Raw genomic sequence first — 17,417 nt, forward strand, 5'->3', positions numbered from 1 at the left:
TTTTCCCCCTTGAATGATAAACTAAAGCCATCCTGTTGGGGGAATGGGATGTGCCTGACTCCAGAGCTTCAACCAGGCATGAGAGAGAGGCATCTTTACTCTGTATGTACCATATGTAAAGCACAGCCTTGATTTGGAGGTGTCCTACCTTTGGGTGGTCTGTCCTGCCCCCACAGCACTCCTGGCAGGGGCTGGGCCTCCCAACCCTGCTCCTGGGCGTGCTGGAGAAGCCACTGTGGTGCTGGTGCAGCTCAGAGTTTGGTGGCAGAAGGATGATGATGGAAGCAGAGCAGATGGTGAAGCTGGATGAAGCCTGTGTCTGTTCCACACTTACCTTCCTGCCTGCGAGAGCCTGGCAGGGCCTGGAGCCGTCCCACACTCTGCAGTGAGAGCTGCACCCCAGACCCCAAACCCAACCCAGCCAAGGCAGCAGCAACAGTGTCACCATGTCCACAGCACCTGCCCTGGCACCGGGGCCTGGCCATGCTGAGCCCCCAGGGGCACCCAGCTACACCAGGAATGGCCCTGGCTGCCCCCAGGGCATGGGGGTGCTTCGGGTGAGTGGGAACTGGAAGTGTCGGGCCGTGGGAGGACCGGAGGGGTGGAAGGACGGGGTCCCTGCGCTGGGAGGGCCGCGCAGCCAGCGGTGCCGTGAGGGGAGCAGAGCTCCTGCTGCCCATCCGCAGGGATGCGCAGGGCGTGCCCAGCAGCGCCGGGGGAACGGGCTTCACCTCCTGGAGATCTGAGCAGATCTTCACATGGCCGGGAGGGGAGGTTCTGTGGGAAAATGCTGCAGGGCCTGGCAGGAAGGAAATTCCCCCAGCGGAGCCACCATCGCACGAGGGCTCCGCCGTGGCAAGTTCAGGGACTTCATAAATAACTGGGCCGTCCCCAGGGAGGCATTGCTAAGGTCACTATTTTTTCCCTTGAACTTTCCAGATGAAGGAAGCAATAGCAGAAGCAACAGCACAGATTTGGCCGCAGATCAACTGTACTGACAACAGTCACAGGATTGAACTCAGAAGAAAAGTCCTTTGTGTGTGTTGGAGTTATCACCAGATGGGCCGGGCAGCACTGGGGAGTTCTGCTCAAAAATATTGCACATGGGCAAAACCATGAGAGCTGGAACCGATGGCAGATGTAACCCACAATAACTAACTGCACTGCTTAGGCCAAGTTAAAAATGCAGGGCACGTGTTTGTGTTTGGTGCCCATTAAAAATTAAAATGTTAAATTGTATTCTTCAGCAAACTGCTGAGATTGAGAATAAGAGACAACTCTGATTAAAGATTAAGGATGGAGAGTCTATAAAACACTAATTATCACTGTACTTACAGGGAATTTGGCCTGTTGGGCTTAATTACTTCTAGTTCAAGATCACTCGAGTTCAGGCTGGGCTGGGGAGCACTGTTGGAGTTGAGGAAGCTGTTTACGTTTGAAGAGATGACAGATTCCAGGCTGGAGTTGATGATGCTGTTCCTGTTCTCCTCTAGAAAACACCAAAACCCAAGAATCATCAGCTGCCACGGCAGACAAAGTGAAGAGCAAATGGCTATGAAGGCATCGAGCGTTCCCAGGAAATCCTGTCCCAGTGCAAACAGGGACATCTCCCCAGAGCTCAGTTAGTTACAGACACATTATACATTACACCACAAGAAATACCAGGTACTCTTTGGCTCTTTTGGGTTTAAGATGCAACTACATTTAAATGAACACCATTTTTAGCAGCAAAATACACACTTTTCTCAAGGTATTAATATTTTACATCCCCAAAGGCATCCAAAGTGCCACAACCTGAAAGAAATTGAAATGTAAACTACATATGGGAATGGATTTGTGTGACTGAAATCAGCTCCGAAGGGACCAAGTGTTTGGGTGACAGAGCAGGACAACACCTTAGGTCAGGAACAGGGAAGATCACCCAGTTAAAGGTGTTTCAGCCTTGTATTTGACACCAACTACTGTCTCTCTTTCCTGGCCAGGTCTAAAGGGGAAGGAAAATGGGTCTCTGCTCCATTTTGGCTCAGCTCTTCTGAAATGCGGAGCAGCAGTGGAGCAGAAGTTTTCCTTTGGATCTGATGCAGAATGGGATGTGCTGGGCATCCCCCAGTGCTGGGGAAGTGCTGCCATTGCTCTGCTGACAGCCAGAGCTTCTCAGAGATCCCTGTTTCCCTCCAGCACGTGTGTTGAGAGATTTCCCCATTGTTTGTGTAACTTCAGCAGCGAGCACTGACAATGTTGTGCATCTCAAAGAGCCACCACAGCACGGGCCCCCTCCTCAGCTCTGCTCGGGTCACCCACAACCCCATTAACTCATTTCCAGGAGACGCCTTTGCCACGGGAGCAGTAATTGCAGTTGTGAGAAGCAATTAACAACACTGATGGCACGAGAGCAGCCCCAGGCAGAGAGTGGCTGCTTCTGGGATGTGGCTTTCCTGAAAGACAGGCACCAGCTGGAAAACACAGAGTCCTACTTCAATGATACATCTTTCCAAAATTATTTTTCCAGTGCACAATAACATGGTCAAACTACAACCCCAAAGCATGTAGTGGTAGAGTCCTTCCTCTCAATCCCTTTAAATTCCACCTCTTTTTGAGTGAGGTGAATGCACGATATTAATTTGTAACCTGTGCACGTTTAAAGGGGGGGTAAAAGAGTGCAAGAGGAACTGCTGGGTTGTGTGAAAGGTTAATCCTGAGCACACAGCAGAAAGGAACTGCCTGTAAAACAGCCTAGCAGGAGGGCTGTCTTGGGGTGTAGGGGCAGCTCTGCCACCACGCCAAAGGGAAAAGCCACAGTAGCCAAAGGATTGTGGATGCCCAGAGCAGAGTCCACCGCTCCTTGTCCTGCTCCTTCTCTGGAGCTGCTGCATTTCCCAGGTACCTGGACAGCATCAGCACTTACAGGGCAGCAGGACAGAGCTTGGTTTAGCTCAGGCTGAGCTTATCTTCCAGAGATGAGCCAAAGCCAGGGATGTGTGATGTTGACACACATCAACGTGTTCCTGAAATTGGATTTCATTAATCTTGATCTGCAATAAGCCACCATGGGAACAAGCAACACAGACACTTCTCTGTCCCCACTCTGCAAAAGTTGAACCCTCTGGGCTCAGAGGGCACCAGCACCTTGTGATGAAAAAGATGATCCGTGCCAAAGACAAAGAGGAAGAAGTGAAGAAAAGCAGAGCGCTGACCTCCACAAACACTGACAGGCAGATGTGGGAGCCAGCAGATGAAATAAGAGAGAAATTAAGCTAAGGACCTAAAAGCCCCAAATCTCTCTGGTTTTGTGTCTGCCAGAGCAGGTTTTAGGCAGCCCATGACAGACCACCTATACCCAGCTGGCCAAGCCCAGGGACTGCCTGTGCTGAGCCCGGCCGGCCCTGAGGAGCTGACCTGAGCCCCCGGAGTGTGGACTGACACCAGCTTATTATTTGCAAACATCTTCTGCCCAAGGCTGAAGGCTGGGAATAAGCTCCATAAGCTGGGCAGATCAGTGTGGATTGTCCCTGTAATATCCACAGCAGCCACCCACCAACAGCCACAGACCGGGAAGTGCCTCAGCTGAAGGGGAAGGGAGATGAATGGCAGAATCTGAAAGTCTTATTTCCTCCTTTTTTTTTTTTTTTTTTTTTTTTTACTTTATTTCCTCCTTTTTAAAAGGCTGGAACTGTACTTTGCTTCATGCTTTTGAAAGCTTATGTGAAGGATTCTTTGCTGGAAGATTTAATTTGGTCTGACAGCTCCAAGAGCAGAGCTGCCCATCAGCTCAAGAGCATTTCCGGCATGCAAAGGGCAGAAGAGCCTTTCACCCCTTACCCAAACTTTGTATCTTTAGTGGGAAGTCAGGCAGGCAGAGCCACTGGAGCCTCAGCAGCACCCTTCTCTCCAGGAAAGCCACACCGTGCTGGGGCAGGGCCCTGCCTGATAACTGATCCAGGGCGCTTCGGTGACAGTGACCCCAGGGACCAGAGAGGGGATGACAAAAGAACTGATAAGGAACAAAATGGTGTTTGCTGTGTTGGTGCCACTTGTGTCACAACAGCCACTCCCTGGGTCAGATGTGGATGAAAATGTAAATGTTTAACAACAAAATAATCACTATAATCATAGATTAATCACAATTATCTAATCTGCTCCCTGTCGGTTGAACACAACAATTTTTGACTTACACACAGCTTGGTGTGATGAATGCTAGCTAAAATATCAGAAAGGTATTGGACTTTGATGAACAGATTTCAAGTGATGGAAAATCCACTGTCACTCCTTTTTATGTCAAACTGCTCCCAGTCTTAAAAAATGTGCACCCTGCTCCCATTTTGAACATTTCTAGCTTCAATTTCCACTTTCAATTTCACAACTGGGCTTGAGCTGCTGCCTAAGCCCTTGTGCTTCACCCTGACCTAGAGCCTTGGTCTGTCTCCAGACCGGTAAGAAAGGAAAGCAAAGGAAGAAGAAAAGAAGAAGAGAGGAAACCTCACATATTTCTCAAGTGATGTGCAGCAGGGAAGGCAAACACTGAATAAAACAGTGGTGGCTTCCCAAAGACACAGGAGGTTATAGACTGTCAGCAGGAAAACTTAGAAAATGTTGCTTCACATGGGAATAAATAAATGCAGAAATAAAGAAATGAGCTCAGCTCCTCTCCCAGGCACGGGGAGGATGGCACACGGAGGCTCCAGCAGCCCGGCGAGCCTGGAGGCTGACAAGCCACTGAGTAGTTAGCAGCAAATAAATTACTGGGGCTGAAAGTTTTCAAAAGCAGCATTTGATATTTGAGGCTTCACTGAGAGTCATCCCACACCATTTCCAGAGCACGCTCTGGGGCCATCACTGCTTCCTCAAACCCACGCAGATCTCTCCTACACCCTCTGGAAGGAGAGTGCCTGGTAATTAACAGTAACTTAATCAGACAAACCCACATGTTTTGGGAGTCAGCAAAGTCCACAGCGACCACTCTGTCCACTCTGTCTGGGGAGCTGGCTATCCCCAACCTCCCCTGCTCCACTTGTGCTTGTCCTGCTCACCAGGAGACTCCTGCTTTTCTACCAAACTGGGAGAGCTCCCTGCGTGCAGCTGGCTGGCTCCAGGAGCACAGGGGCAGGAAGAACCAGAGAGCTGGGAACTGGCTTTACTCTGTAACATGAAACAACAGCCTGCGCAGACACATTTCTGCCACCCCATGAGCAGGGCTGGGGCCTTGGCTCCTTCACCCAAATATCTGGAGCATCAATTAGTGACAGAAATGGAAAGATGAGCTCCAACATTTTTAAACTGCCATGGTACATAATCCTCAGGAAAATGCCGAACCTCCTGGCCGAGTTTTCCTGTCTGTAAAAGGCAAAGTGCCTGAGGGCATCCTGAAAGGGCCACCCTGAGGGGACGCCGGCGGGTGGCCTCCCTTGCCACAGGTGTGGCACCCTGGCCCGGCAGCTGATGGCAGCGATGACGGCTCCCAGAACATGAGAAGGGGACAGAGAAGGGGACACGCAGGGGCCCATCAGGTGGGGAGGGGAAAGCAACACTTTAACCCGTGCTGAGGCAGCCTCATGTAGAGCCCTGGTTAAGGGCCTGGATGCCAGGAGAGATTCCACTCCCCACCAACACAACAGCGGAGGAAACCGAAGCCTGACCCTGTTATGGAATCACCCCTTCCACTGACAGCAGGAAAACTGCACGGGAATGGCATGGAAATGACAGTCTGTTAGGCATGATTAGGGCAAAGCTGGAGGGCTGGGAGGGCACTCACGCTTCTCGTTGGGCTGGGCCGTGTGGAAGAGCGTCAGCGGCCGCTCGCTGCACGAGGGAGGCTTCGACTCCGTGCTCTTCTTGCGGGATAACAGCAGCTGCGAGTTCGACGCTGGAGCCTCCGGCACCGTGTTAAATATCTGTTAAAAATAATAAACAAGTCGTTCTTTGGCATCACCCCGTGGAACAGGACAGCTGCCCACCTGCCTGGGCTGCACCGCTGCACAGCACAGCCTCTGAGGAAGACATGCACTCAACAGGGCAACGTTTTGGGTACAGATTCCTAAATTCCACATTCCCACTCTGTCTGCACTCCTCTATTTTTCACCCAAGATGCACACTGCAAGCTGTGAAGAACCCTGTCACTCTAGCACTCTGCTGACTTTTGGGGGTGCAGGTGATGATGAGCAGCCCAGATGGACCAACCAGTGTCCCCCCTGTGACCCCGGCGCCCGCGCTCCCATGGCTGCAGACCAGCTTGGGAAAGTCTTTGCAACTTCCAGCCACAGCTGTCAGAAAACTGAGTAACCACATTTTTCTCAAGAGGATGAAATTTTAAAACCACACAAACCCAAAGAGCAGCAGCCTTGTTGGTTGCTGATATTTGGTTATGTATTGTTCCTCTTCTGGACCCCCGGGCTCAGACAAGGGCAGTGATCCCTCCAGACCAGCTCTCTCAAGGTCTCCCTCCATTGCTAGAGTCCACTAAACCCAACCCTCAGTGTCTTTCCTGCTCTACCTGCCCCTGCCAGACAGACAATTGGCATGGCCAGGCTTTCCCAATAGGAAAAGCACATGTTGGCACAGCTCTCTGCTGAAGAAATAACTGGATGTGGACTTAGAGCTGTGATGCCACCCCAGTCAGGGCAAGTCAGGGCAAGATGGTTTCTACTTCTGCCTTCACTGCCCAAATGCACAAATTCATTACTCCTTTCCAACCAAGTCCAGACTAACAAAAGATCCTAATCAGGGAACTGGCTGAATTTAGAAGAAAATGGTATTTTTTAGCACTTGCAGCCAGGGAGGGACAGCCAGGACCATGGCCCCACCAGGCCACCACTGCTCCACTGACAGACCACAACGTCCATGGCCAACAAATACAAATGCATCAGGATTCAGATCAACGTTGTGGATAAAGCCAGTACTTGGATAAACCCAGATTTAATCAGCCAAGCAGGAGCCAGCTGAGGTGTGCATCTCACACTGGTTTTGTTTAGTGCTCATCTCTCTTGAAACCAAGGACAAATTCCCATTTAACAGTGGGAAGGGGGTAGAAAAGGAATTTCTGTGATGGAGACACAGCCATGCTGACTCACACTGGGATGACCATAAACAAGGCTGGCTACCAGCAGCACTGGTTACACAACTACAGCCCAAGAACGAGATGCCAGCTGCCCCCTCCCTGGCACAGCCCCACCGTGGTGCCACTGGCCATGGGGAGAGAGTGGGGCCTGGGAGAGGGGGCTGCCATGGGCAAAGAGAGACCAATTCCTTTCCATAAACTACTGGCATGAAAGAAGCAAGGGAAGCCATTACCTTCTCATGGTTTTCTATTAAAATTTCAATCACAATGTTCTGGAATTTGATGTCCATAATGGCAGCGACTGTTTCCTCTTGAGGTCGAAGCAGTGTTGGCCCAAACACCACACCCAGATTAGCAACAGTCATCAGGTTCTGCTTGTGATTATCTGCAACTCTGGGAAAAAAAAGAGAAAGAAAATGAAGTAGGTGATGGAACTAATCCACAGGGAACCCCCTCCCTGCCTCGTGGCTGGCACAAGGATTACAACGCCGTTTACATTTTTCACGCTCCTGGTGAGCTCCTTGAAGGCTCAGCCATGTGGAAAAGTACAAATTTAACTGTTGTGTTCCTGGAGACCTTTCAGCCTCCGTGAATTGACTAATCCCATAAAACCTCAACCCCACACCAGCCACTGGGCTTCATGCTGCAAACCACTCCCAGGAAAACATCTTGAATCATTAATGCTTAAAACCCTTCTGAAAACAAATTGTTGGACCTCTGACACACGCTGCTCTCCAACTCAATGAGTGACCTCGTATGTTCCAAAGGCCAATTCCTTCCCAGCCATTCCAGCACCAGAGGTCAGTCCCATCCAGCCCAGCCAGGCTGGCTGGGAGGCCAAGATGGGGCTTTGTCCCCAGATCCCTGTGCCCCACGTGTTCCCTTCTCTGTGGCACGGTGAACCCCCCAAGATGGGGACCCAGGGACACAGGGACATCTGAGCCTTCCTCCTTGCCCCCTCCATCTCTTCTTGTTCTCAAGGTGGCAAAGACCAGCTCAGCAAAGTGAAGCAGCTCACACTGAGCATGTGGCACCCTGGTTATAGCATTTGAGGGGTTACCCTGGAGCAGCTCCAGCTGGCACCTGGTCTTAGAGATGCAAAGCCCCAGCAGCCCTAATGGGATGTGCCCTCTGCTCTGCCTCACCCCACGGGGACACTGCAACAGGGACACAGTCAGGCACCCCTCGGCCACGTCGGGCTGCAGGTGCCCGGCTGCTCCGGGCAAACGCCGGGCTGGGGCCGGCACGGAGCTTGCCCCGGATGCTGCTGCTGAGTCACACGGGGACACGTGTGTGGCCGGGCCCTGCGGTGCAGCCCTGCGGCCCCAGCTCCGGAGTTTTTCTTGTGGTTTGCTCCTGACTTCTTCAACCAGGAAATGTGGTGGCTTCAGGCCGTGTGGTCACACTGCTGTAGCCTGAGGTGGTTTTAGTGTCTTTTCCTTCACGTTCTCTACTGTTTCTCTGGACAAATGCAGCAGGCCAGCACAGAGTGAGGCTCACACTCACTTGCTGGACTGACCCTAAAATTTATTGCTGTGAGTTTCTGCTATTGATTCTGGGGCCAAAACAGTCGTGTGCAAGCTCAGCATATTTCAGCACACTGTAAGCCCAGGCTGGTTTAAAAGAAAAGATGCTTTCCATCCTTTTCCATCCAAATCTCACCTGAACCAGCAAAGAGCTCATCCCTCTATCAGCTCCTAAGGCAGCAGACAGGAGCCTCATCACAAGGGGTGCTCAGGGACTCAGGGCTGCTGGCTTAGCTCCCCCAACAGCAACTTCAGCCCTACTCACTGCCAAGCAAGAAGCCACATCCTGGTGCATGTTACATCCCTGGGGAACAGGCAGAGCTGTCCCCTCCACCGAGTCTGCGCTTGGGATCGAACCTCAGAGTGGGGAGGTCCTGGCCAAAGCCCTTGGGAGCTGGTGGGACCTCCCTCTTACCCGTAACTCCCCCCACTGCCAGGAAGCTCTGAATATTTGATCACCAGCCTGCGGGAAATCTCCGGTGTCAGTAAACGGCTGGGGGAGACGGGCTCCAGCACAGCCCTGCCAGAGGTGACGTGCTGCCCACACTGCCACCTGGCCAGGTTGGCCATCCCCATCCCCATCCCTGGGCAGGCACGGAGCCTCTTCCCATCACCATCCCCCATCCTCATCCTCACCATAGCCAAGAGCTTGCCAAGCTGCTCATGGCCACGCCAGCACTGCCGAGCTGGGAGGGGAAACAAACTCTCCTTAGGAAGTCACAACCTCAGGGAGCAGCAAGAAAGGCAGAAGAAGTCCAATAAGAACCATTATATACTATAAAATACTTATATGGGGATTCAAACCTTCCCCCCACTCCCATCCACATCACTCACAAATCCCAATGACATTTTTGCATTGCAAAACTGCATTTCAGACACACGTTCACGTACTCCTAACTGGATATGGAAAAACGCAGCTGCAGTTCAAATGGCTTTGAAAAGCACTAATAAAATAATAATTTTAATGATCTTCTGTGGTTAGTAAAACAACGTTCATTTATAAAAAAACAACTGAACTGATCTAAGTCGCACAAAATTAGGTGCCTCCATTTCTCATTACCGTTACCATGTCCTACATCACTAATAAATTGCACTGTCACCAGCTCATTACAGTGAGGCAGCTGAGCGTGGTCCTGGTAATTATTTCAGACTGGGCTATTAATGGCTTCCCAGGCAGGACATGGTCTCACAGCACCAGCCACCGACCTGCCCAGGCACTGCCCACTCACCCATAGGGTGCTGGCCCTTGCCTCCAGCACCACACCCCTCCTCACTGTGCTTTATTTTGCCTCTGGAAGTGTGGGAGCTGTTCTGCAGCTGTGGAATCTGGCTCCTTTCTGGAATAAACCTCAGTGGCACATGAACTCCTGCTCTGCATCCCGGGTACTTTTCCAGCAGTAGCCATCCCTGTACCGGGTCAGCACAGCCGTGCTCCAAAACATGATTCACCTTTCACATCCTTCTAATTCCCCATCCATTACCCACAGGATAATTTACTCTAAATTATACCTTTTCATCATCCTTTGTACTAGGAAATAACGCTGCAGTTTCTAAAGATGAGTGTTCTCAGCCCAAAGTGGGCTTAATGCCAGGGCTGTTCGGCAGGGACTGTCAGTGCCATTCCTGAGCTGCTCTTTAGAAGTTTTCCAAGCATTCACTGTATTTTCCTTTTAACCTGCTGTTTCCTTCCGGCCCTTGATGCACTCTGAGAGAACTGCACTGTCATTAATTTCTATGGGTCCTTTTTCTGCTCCCCACTTCACAGAAGTTACTTCCAGCACAGGAGACAGCAACAACCAATGGAGGAATGTGCGGAACCTCTTCACTCCTGCTCGGGGCTCACAGTGGGCAAGGCTGTCTGGACTCTGGGCTGCTCCTTCTCCTTGCAGCACACGACAGTTCCCATGTGCCTCCCTCGGGGATCAGCGGGAGCTCAGCCTGGTGGTGTGGGACAGGCAGAGCCCCTCAGCCAGGGGAGTGTCTGTGCTCAGCAGTGCCCCACCAACGAGCAGCTCCACAAAGTCCTGACCCACTTGGTGCTGACCCAGCAGCCGTGTTGGACACTGCCAGCACCCAGCCGTGCCACTGGGACCGAGCCCTGCCATCCCACGGGGACAGCCCGGGCCGGGAGCCCAGGGAGCACCGTCCCCCAGGTCATTCCCGGGGTGTCCCTGGACACCGCTCATTTCTCACTCCCTTTCAGCAAAACAAAGGACAACAGGAGTGGAGTAAATCCATGTTGGGTGTTAAATTAGATTATGCCCGGGTTGCCTGGATACTGTATAGTCACTGCCATGACCAAACACAATTTAATACGGGGTAATTGGTAGCCAAGGTTCAGTGCAGGGGAAGCAGGGAACAGTAAATATTCCAGTGTGGTCGGAGCTCCGGTGGGTGCCACAAGGGCTCCTGGCTCTGCTCCCACAGAACTGCTGCTTCCCGTGTCTGGAACTACTTCCTGCATGTATTTTATATATGTATTTATATATGTGTATACACTGTTGTGTGTGTATTTTATATATAAATACATATTTTATTTATAGAATGCATGTATCTGAATCTCAGCCAGAAGTGCCATTATTAGTTCAAATATCTTCCCTGATTCAGAACAAAATCTCTGAGCAAACAGCCATCTGAAGGGAACAAAAGGCAAGTCTGGAGTGTTTCTATTTCCATGCCTGGGACAAACCTTTGAAATCAAAGTGCTTGTTGTGGCTGGACTAGCAAGTCCTCATAGGATGGAAAATAATGCAGCTCGTTCTTCTTGCTACAGGGAAAAATCCATCCCATCTGCCACCACCAGCAGAGCTTCTGTTTAACGTGAAAAGCCAATCATGCAGAGGCCAGCAATCCCCAAAATTATTTAGGCTGCTCTGGGTAGTTTGAATGAAATTAAACACTCACCTCTGACTCTGGACATACATGGAAGGTAAAAAGCAGAGGGAGTAGAGGCAGCACATTGGGTGGAGAGGCATCTGTGGCACCAGGGCCACCAGCCTTGTTCCCACAAACTACGGGCAAAGAATCATGGAATCATTTAGGTGGGAAAAGCCCTCCAAGATCACCGAGCCCAACCATTCCCCCAGCACGGCCAAGGCCACCACTAAACAATATCCTCAGGTGCCCCACCTACACAGTTTTAAATCCCTTCAGGAATGGTGACTCCACCACTTCCCTGGGCAGCCTGTGCCAAGGCTGGGGTTTGTGCAGCTCCCTGCCCCCGCAGCCCCCACTCCCAGCCCGTTAACCTGGGCCTCACCTGAACAGACGGACAGGCACGGAGGCTTCGAGCACTCACAATTGGGGGCATTTATCTAATGAGTTCTGGGAAATGTTCCTGGGTGCATTTAACTCGTCTCTGCACATTATTGAGTTTAATTGGGCTGCGGCTGATGAGCGAAGAGCAGGAGAGGGAAGAGGGGCTGGGCTGGACCCAACTCAGCTTCTCCCCTCTCCAAGGGGCTGGTGGAGCTGTGTCCCCAGAGATGGTGGCCCTGCAGCTCCCTGGGGATGACTCACTTCTCACTCAAACCCGTGGTGGGTTTCCCAGCCTCGGGAATGTGTCTGATGGCTGGAATGAAGCAGGTGTTTATTGCAGGAATGTTGTGACTGGCTCCCAGCACAGAGCTGGTGAAACCAGTGATGCAATTCCAGCTGCAGCAACACCCACTGGTGTCCCAGGCAGCTAAATCAGTCAATCACACATTCCTAAATTGTTCCTAAAAGGCACACGTGCGTTGGAGGAGGTGACAGGGACACTGGTCTGCAGTGGCTGCTGGCGGACAGCCGTGGAGAAGAAGGGAGCACAACCAGCTCTGCTTCATCCTGTGTTCAAAAGGCACATGGATGTGGTACCTGGGGACATGGGCTAGTGGTGGCCTTGGCAGTGCTGAGGGAATGGCTAGAGATGATGATCTTAGTGGGTTTTTCCAACTTTAAAGATTCCATGATTCCCAAGCCGGAGCGCAGATGCACGGAAACGCCACACTTCCACATTGCACAACCATCCCTTTATCCTGCCTGTTTATTGAGGCTCCAGACATGCCTGCACTCCTCAGGCTGCTCTGGACACAGAGAGCTCTGCAAGGGCCAGAGGAGTCCAGAGCAGCAGGAGCAAACTGGGCTCACTCAGCCACACTGTGGGAACTGGGAACATCGGGAATACGGACAAACCCCGCTGCCTGCAGCCAGGCCGTGGGCTCACAGCTCCCCAGCCCCGCCGCGCCGGCGAGGAGAGCCAAGCCTGAGGAATTCACGTGGAGGCCGGCGGATCCAGAAGGAGGACAGATCACCAGGGAATGACAAAACCTCCCAGTGAAGGCAAGGGGAAACTCGCTGAATGCAAAACCCTTGCTGCTCTTGGGCTGCCTGTTCAGCTGGGACCAAACCTGTGCCTGCACTGATTCCGGGTGCTCTGACTTGCTCCAACAAGACTCGCTTTTTCTCCCGGGTGGATCTGGCCACAGCTGGATGCTTGGGTTCACTCCCAGGGAAAAAAAAAGGGGCTCATGTTGCACTGAGAAGACACCGAGGCCAAATGTGAGGTTCAGTATCGGTGAGCCCGATCAGTGCGAATGCCAAACGTGCTGTGACTTGTAGGGAAACACACAGGGAGCTCAGCACTGCTCCGGCTCAGGCTTCCCAGACCGAGCCAGCGGGGCTTCCAAAGCCATCCTCTCCATCCTCTCAGGCTTTGGGCAAGCTGAGTTTGCTGGGGGATCTCAGAGGGATCCCAGCCCTGCTCACCAACTCTCAGCCCAGGGCTGAGTGGCACCGGGCTGGCACATTCCCTGTGCCCAGCATGGCAGCACTGCAGGTTTCCCCTGACACCCTGGTGAAAACCGCAGGCACGGCCAGAGCTGATGTTAAAAGTCACCATGGCTTCCACCTGCACAAACACAGCCAGAAAAGAGGCCTCACCTCAAACACCCCTGGGGACGGGGCTGGAACGGGGCCTGCCACGGCTGCAAACTGTGCCACTGCCACCCCTGTGCCACTGCCCTGGCACCTCAGCAAAGCCCTGCTGCATGGGCAGGTTTTTCTCCAGAACCAGACCTCCCTGGTGCTGTCACACTGCAATAACAAACCCACATGGCCAGCAGGGCAAGGAAAGCCCCAAGGAGCAGGTCTGGGTTAACAAGGAATCCTTTGAAAGATCTGCCGCCACGGCAAGCGCCGCGCCGGAGTCTACAACCTGCTGCATGGAAAACAGCCAAAGTCAACAGGCTCCCAGAGAGCCTCCCAGCAGCAGCAGCAGCACTGGGCTGAGCAAGCACAGCTCCCACGTCTCCCCAGGGAGCCAGGTCACAGGGCCACGTGCAGGAGGTGCCTGGTGCACACCTGCACCTTCACATGAGTGCAGTGGCCATGGGGAAGAGCAACAGAGGGGGGTTCACCTTTTTTTCCCCTTAGAGATATTTTGGACCTCATTCACTTCACAAATGCAAGATTAGAGCTCATCCCTCCAAAATACTGAATTCCTAAAAGACAGTGGTGGAAGAAAGGGAATATAGGAATAACCAGCTTTCAGAATTAATGATGAGAACAACAGCAGGAAAAATGCCTGTCTCACCTTCACCAGCAGGACAAGGTTTTGCCCAGTGATTGGAAACACCCCTCACTCCCCCACTTCTGTGCCCCCTGCCACACACATGTGGGTTGGAACGAGATGGCCTTTAAATATCCCTCCCAATCCCAACCTGTCTGTGATTCTGCAGCCTAGGGATCACACAAGCATCCTGGCAAAAACTGCAGCTCCAAGATATCTCAGCTGTGGTGATTTCCAGCCTGCTTTCTTCTGCTGAAAAGCTGACTAAAATCTCTCTGAGTTTGGTTCAGTGCTGGGTCTGTTCATACAGAGGGATGTGCCCACAAAGACATCTCCATCCCACTCTGTCTGTGGGGATGGTGCAGACACCACCAGGGAGACTCCAGCCAGCTATTGGAAATCTTTCGCTCACTCTCGATTCAATCTCTTTTCATACTCAGTTTCAGTTTCACTGTGATAAACAATTAAAAAGAATCCAGATAATTATGTGCTATCAACAACTTCTACCCAACAACACCAGGTTGAGACACAAGCCCACAAGAATTCACACTTGAGGAATGCAAAATGCCTGGTGCTGCTCCCAGAGATCCAGCAGGAGCTCAGCAGAGATGTTCAACCACAGAAACTCCACAGCAAACCCAGCAGCTGCCTTGTTACAAGCTAAATCATCATGCCAGGGTGGTGATGCCAGCTTTAGTCCAGGGCCCTCATTATCCTATCTCCAGACTAGAGTCTTGTGCAGGATGTGGGTACAAAAGAACCTAATGAGGGACACTGCAGGCTCTGGAGCACATTTCCCTCCAGCTAGAAACTGGAGAGCCTGCATGAAACATAAGGAGCTTTTAGAGAAGCATGGAAGGAAAAGCTACCAGCACCCACACAGCTGCTCCAGGGAGCACCCAGACAGAGGGGGTTAAAAGTTCATTTGCAGAAGCAGAACAAAACCTTTTGCTAATTTACACATTACAGGAAGCCAAGCCTAAAAAACCCAGCGAACACCTACAGGGCTTTTTGTGGTGGTTTTTAATTCTGCAGAATCTCATATTAAAAACAAAAGCAGAGGAGTAAGAGGGAGGCAAAGCTGGCAAGGGCAGGCACAGAGCACTGCAGGGCTGTCTCGCCTCTGCGGAAGCATCGCCGGCTCCTCCACCAAAACATGTGAGGGAAAGGAGAGCAAAGGGGAAGCCAAAGGTGCTGCTGCTCCCCACAAGGCTCTGGCACCTCCATCTCCAGAGCACAAATCACAGAATCATGGAACCACAGAATGGGCTGGGTTGGAAGGGACCTCAAAACCCAACTCATTCCAACTAGGAAAAAAGGAAAAGGTGTAAAAAAGAGCACAGCCTGAACCTGACCCAGGCCAAGCCCCAGGCAGGATTCTCCCAGCTCCTGCAAGGCAGCACGTGCCTACAGGGAGTCTCCTTCCATGTCACCTCCCTTTTGCTACCCATAAGAGCACCCAGATCCTTTGGGTCACTTGAACTCTGGGGCTTTGCCTGGATCCAGCACTGCCATGATCCAAAAGGAGCAGAAACAGGTATTGGGCATAAAAATGGCATTCCCAAAGGCAGCAAGGAGGATCACTGCCTGGCCCAGCCCACCGGGCCAAAGGCAGCTCCCTGTTTGCTTCTGGCAGCCAAACGAGGTGAGCAGCACGAGATGGGAGCATCTCAGAGGCCTCAGTGGCCAGTGGAAATTTCCAGAACGTCCTGGACAAGAATGACTTACTGGAAGCAATACATAAATCAAGCAAATGAATAGTTACCAGACAGCAGCATAAACAGCTGCCACGGGGATGAAATCAGACCTGCTGTGCCAAGAGGCGTCAGCCTCCTCGCCGGCTGCACCTTCGGGGGAAACCGGCAAAACAATCCAAGGAAAAACACATTCCTGGGGGAGCTGCCCCCCCTGGCCCCACACAGGTGCCCTGGTGGGGTCCTGGAGCCGCGGGGCACAGAGGGAGCAGCTCCGGGGGCTCTGCGGGGCAGCGCGGCCCCAGCGCGGCGCGGGGCTGCCAAGGCCGCGGCTGCTCCACGCCGAGCAAAACAAGGCCTGGTTGTATTTTTAGGCAGAAGACCTGGAGGAACTTTTTCTTCTTCTGCTTTGCCAGCAAGCCCCGGTCGAGCAGCGAGCCCTGCAGAACGTTCTGGGCTCCGTGTCCGGCCCCTGCCCCGTTGTGGGTTTTGGTGGGTCCCCATTAGCAGCTGCCCTGCAGAGCCCATGGAAACCACCACCCTGATAAACAACAAGCAATTTGTGCAGGAGATAACAATCACTGTCATCTTGGTTAAAACACGAAAACTAGAAAACACCACCACAGCAAAACCAAAGGGAACCAGTTGGTGTTGGCCAGGTCCCAGCTGGGAGCGATTAGAGATAATTAATTCTGCTAAATACACGTACACACAGCTCGGCTGCAGCCTCCTCATGGTCCTGACCTTGGCAGCAGAGGAGTGGGTGCGTGGATCAGGGGCTGTGTGGGGCAGTGGCAGCGATGCCAACCACAGGAGGGGCTGGGAGCCCCACAGAAGGGGCATGAGCCTGGCACCATCTGTGCTGGAGAACCTGGACTCACTACCACGAGAACAAAGCAAAGCTCAGGCGTCAAAATATGGCCACACATGAAAAATAATTCCCTAAATGCTTGAAATATAATCAGAGTGAAATCCCCCTGCTCTGCACCTCCACAGCACTGACTCCTGGGTGAGAAAGTACATTACAAAAGAAGAGACAGGGACGATACTGCAGCTCCACTAACAAAAATGGCAATTTTCTGCAACCAGCTCCACTCCAGCAGCACCCCTGGCACAGCCATCACCAGCCCGGCAGCACCACAGGCCCCTCGTTTCACTTCAACTTACCTGGCATTTAAAAAAATTGGTTTAATCACAGAATCCCAGACTGGTTCAGACTGGTTCAGGGATAGGGACTGCTCCTGCTCTCTGTGGCATAGTGAACAACCGCCTGGACATATGGACATGAGGCAGGAGGCAGCACAAATGGGCTTGGAGACGCAGTAAGAGGCAGAAATCAAGTTCATTTTCTATCAAAATGCTCCTCTCTGTCCACCCTGTCTGTGCTTGTTCCTGAGATTTGTCCTCTCCCTCCTCTGTAGGCCCCTCTCACTGCACCCCAGTTCTGTGGCCTCCAGCTGCCATGGGACCCACCACACTCCTCTGCTGCACAGGAGGAAGGGCACTGCTGAACCACCTCCCAGGCACTTACCCTGTCTAATACTGGGGTTAATAACTGCCTTTTTTGAACGTTTCAGCTTTCTTACCAGCTGTATTAC

At 52.2% G+C, this 17,417-nt stretch overlaps 1 protein-coding gene across 4 annotated transcripts in view; it reads right to left on the minus strand.

The window, feature by feature from the left end:
* ARHGAP26 (Rho GTPase activating protein 26) overlaps positions 1 to 17,417 on the minus strand; it is a 102,523-nt gene that overhangs the window by 21,837 nt on the left and 63,269 nt on the right. For all 4 annotated transcript variants that reach the window (XM_032124598.1, XM_032124597.1, XM_032124599.1 and 1 more), the window contains exons 18-20: positions 7,285 to 7,444; positions 5,750 to 5,888; positions 1,336 to 1,489 (exon numbers count right to left, since the gene is read on the minus strand). In XM_032124598.1, coding sequence (XP_031980489.1) covers positions 1,336 to 1,489; positions 5,750 to 5,888; positions 7,285 to 7,444 — 453 coding nt within the window. The remainder of the gene's footprint in view (positions 1 to 1,335; positions 1,490 to 5,749; positions 5,889 to 7,284; positions 7,445 to 17,417) is intronic.

The sequence above is a fragment of the Corvus moneduloides genome, chromosome 15 (genome assembly GCF_009650955.1).
Source record: "Corvus moneduloides isolate bCorMon1 chromosome 15, bCorMon1.pri, whole genome shotgun sequence".
NCBI classification, from domain to species: Eukaryota; Metazoa; Chordata; class Aves; order Passeriformes; family Corvidae; genus Corvus; species Corvus moneduloides.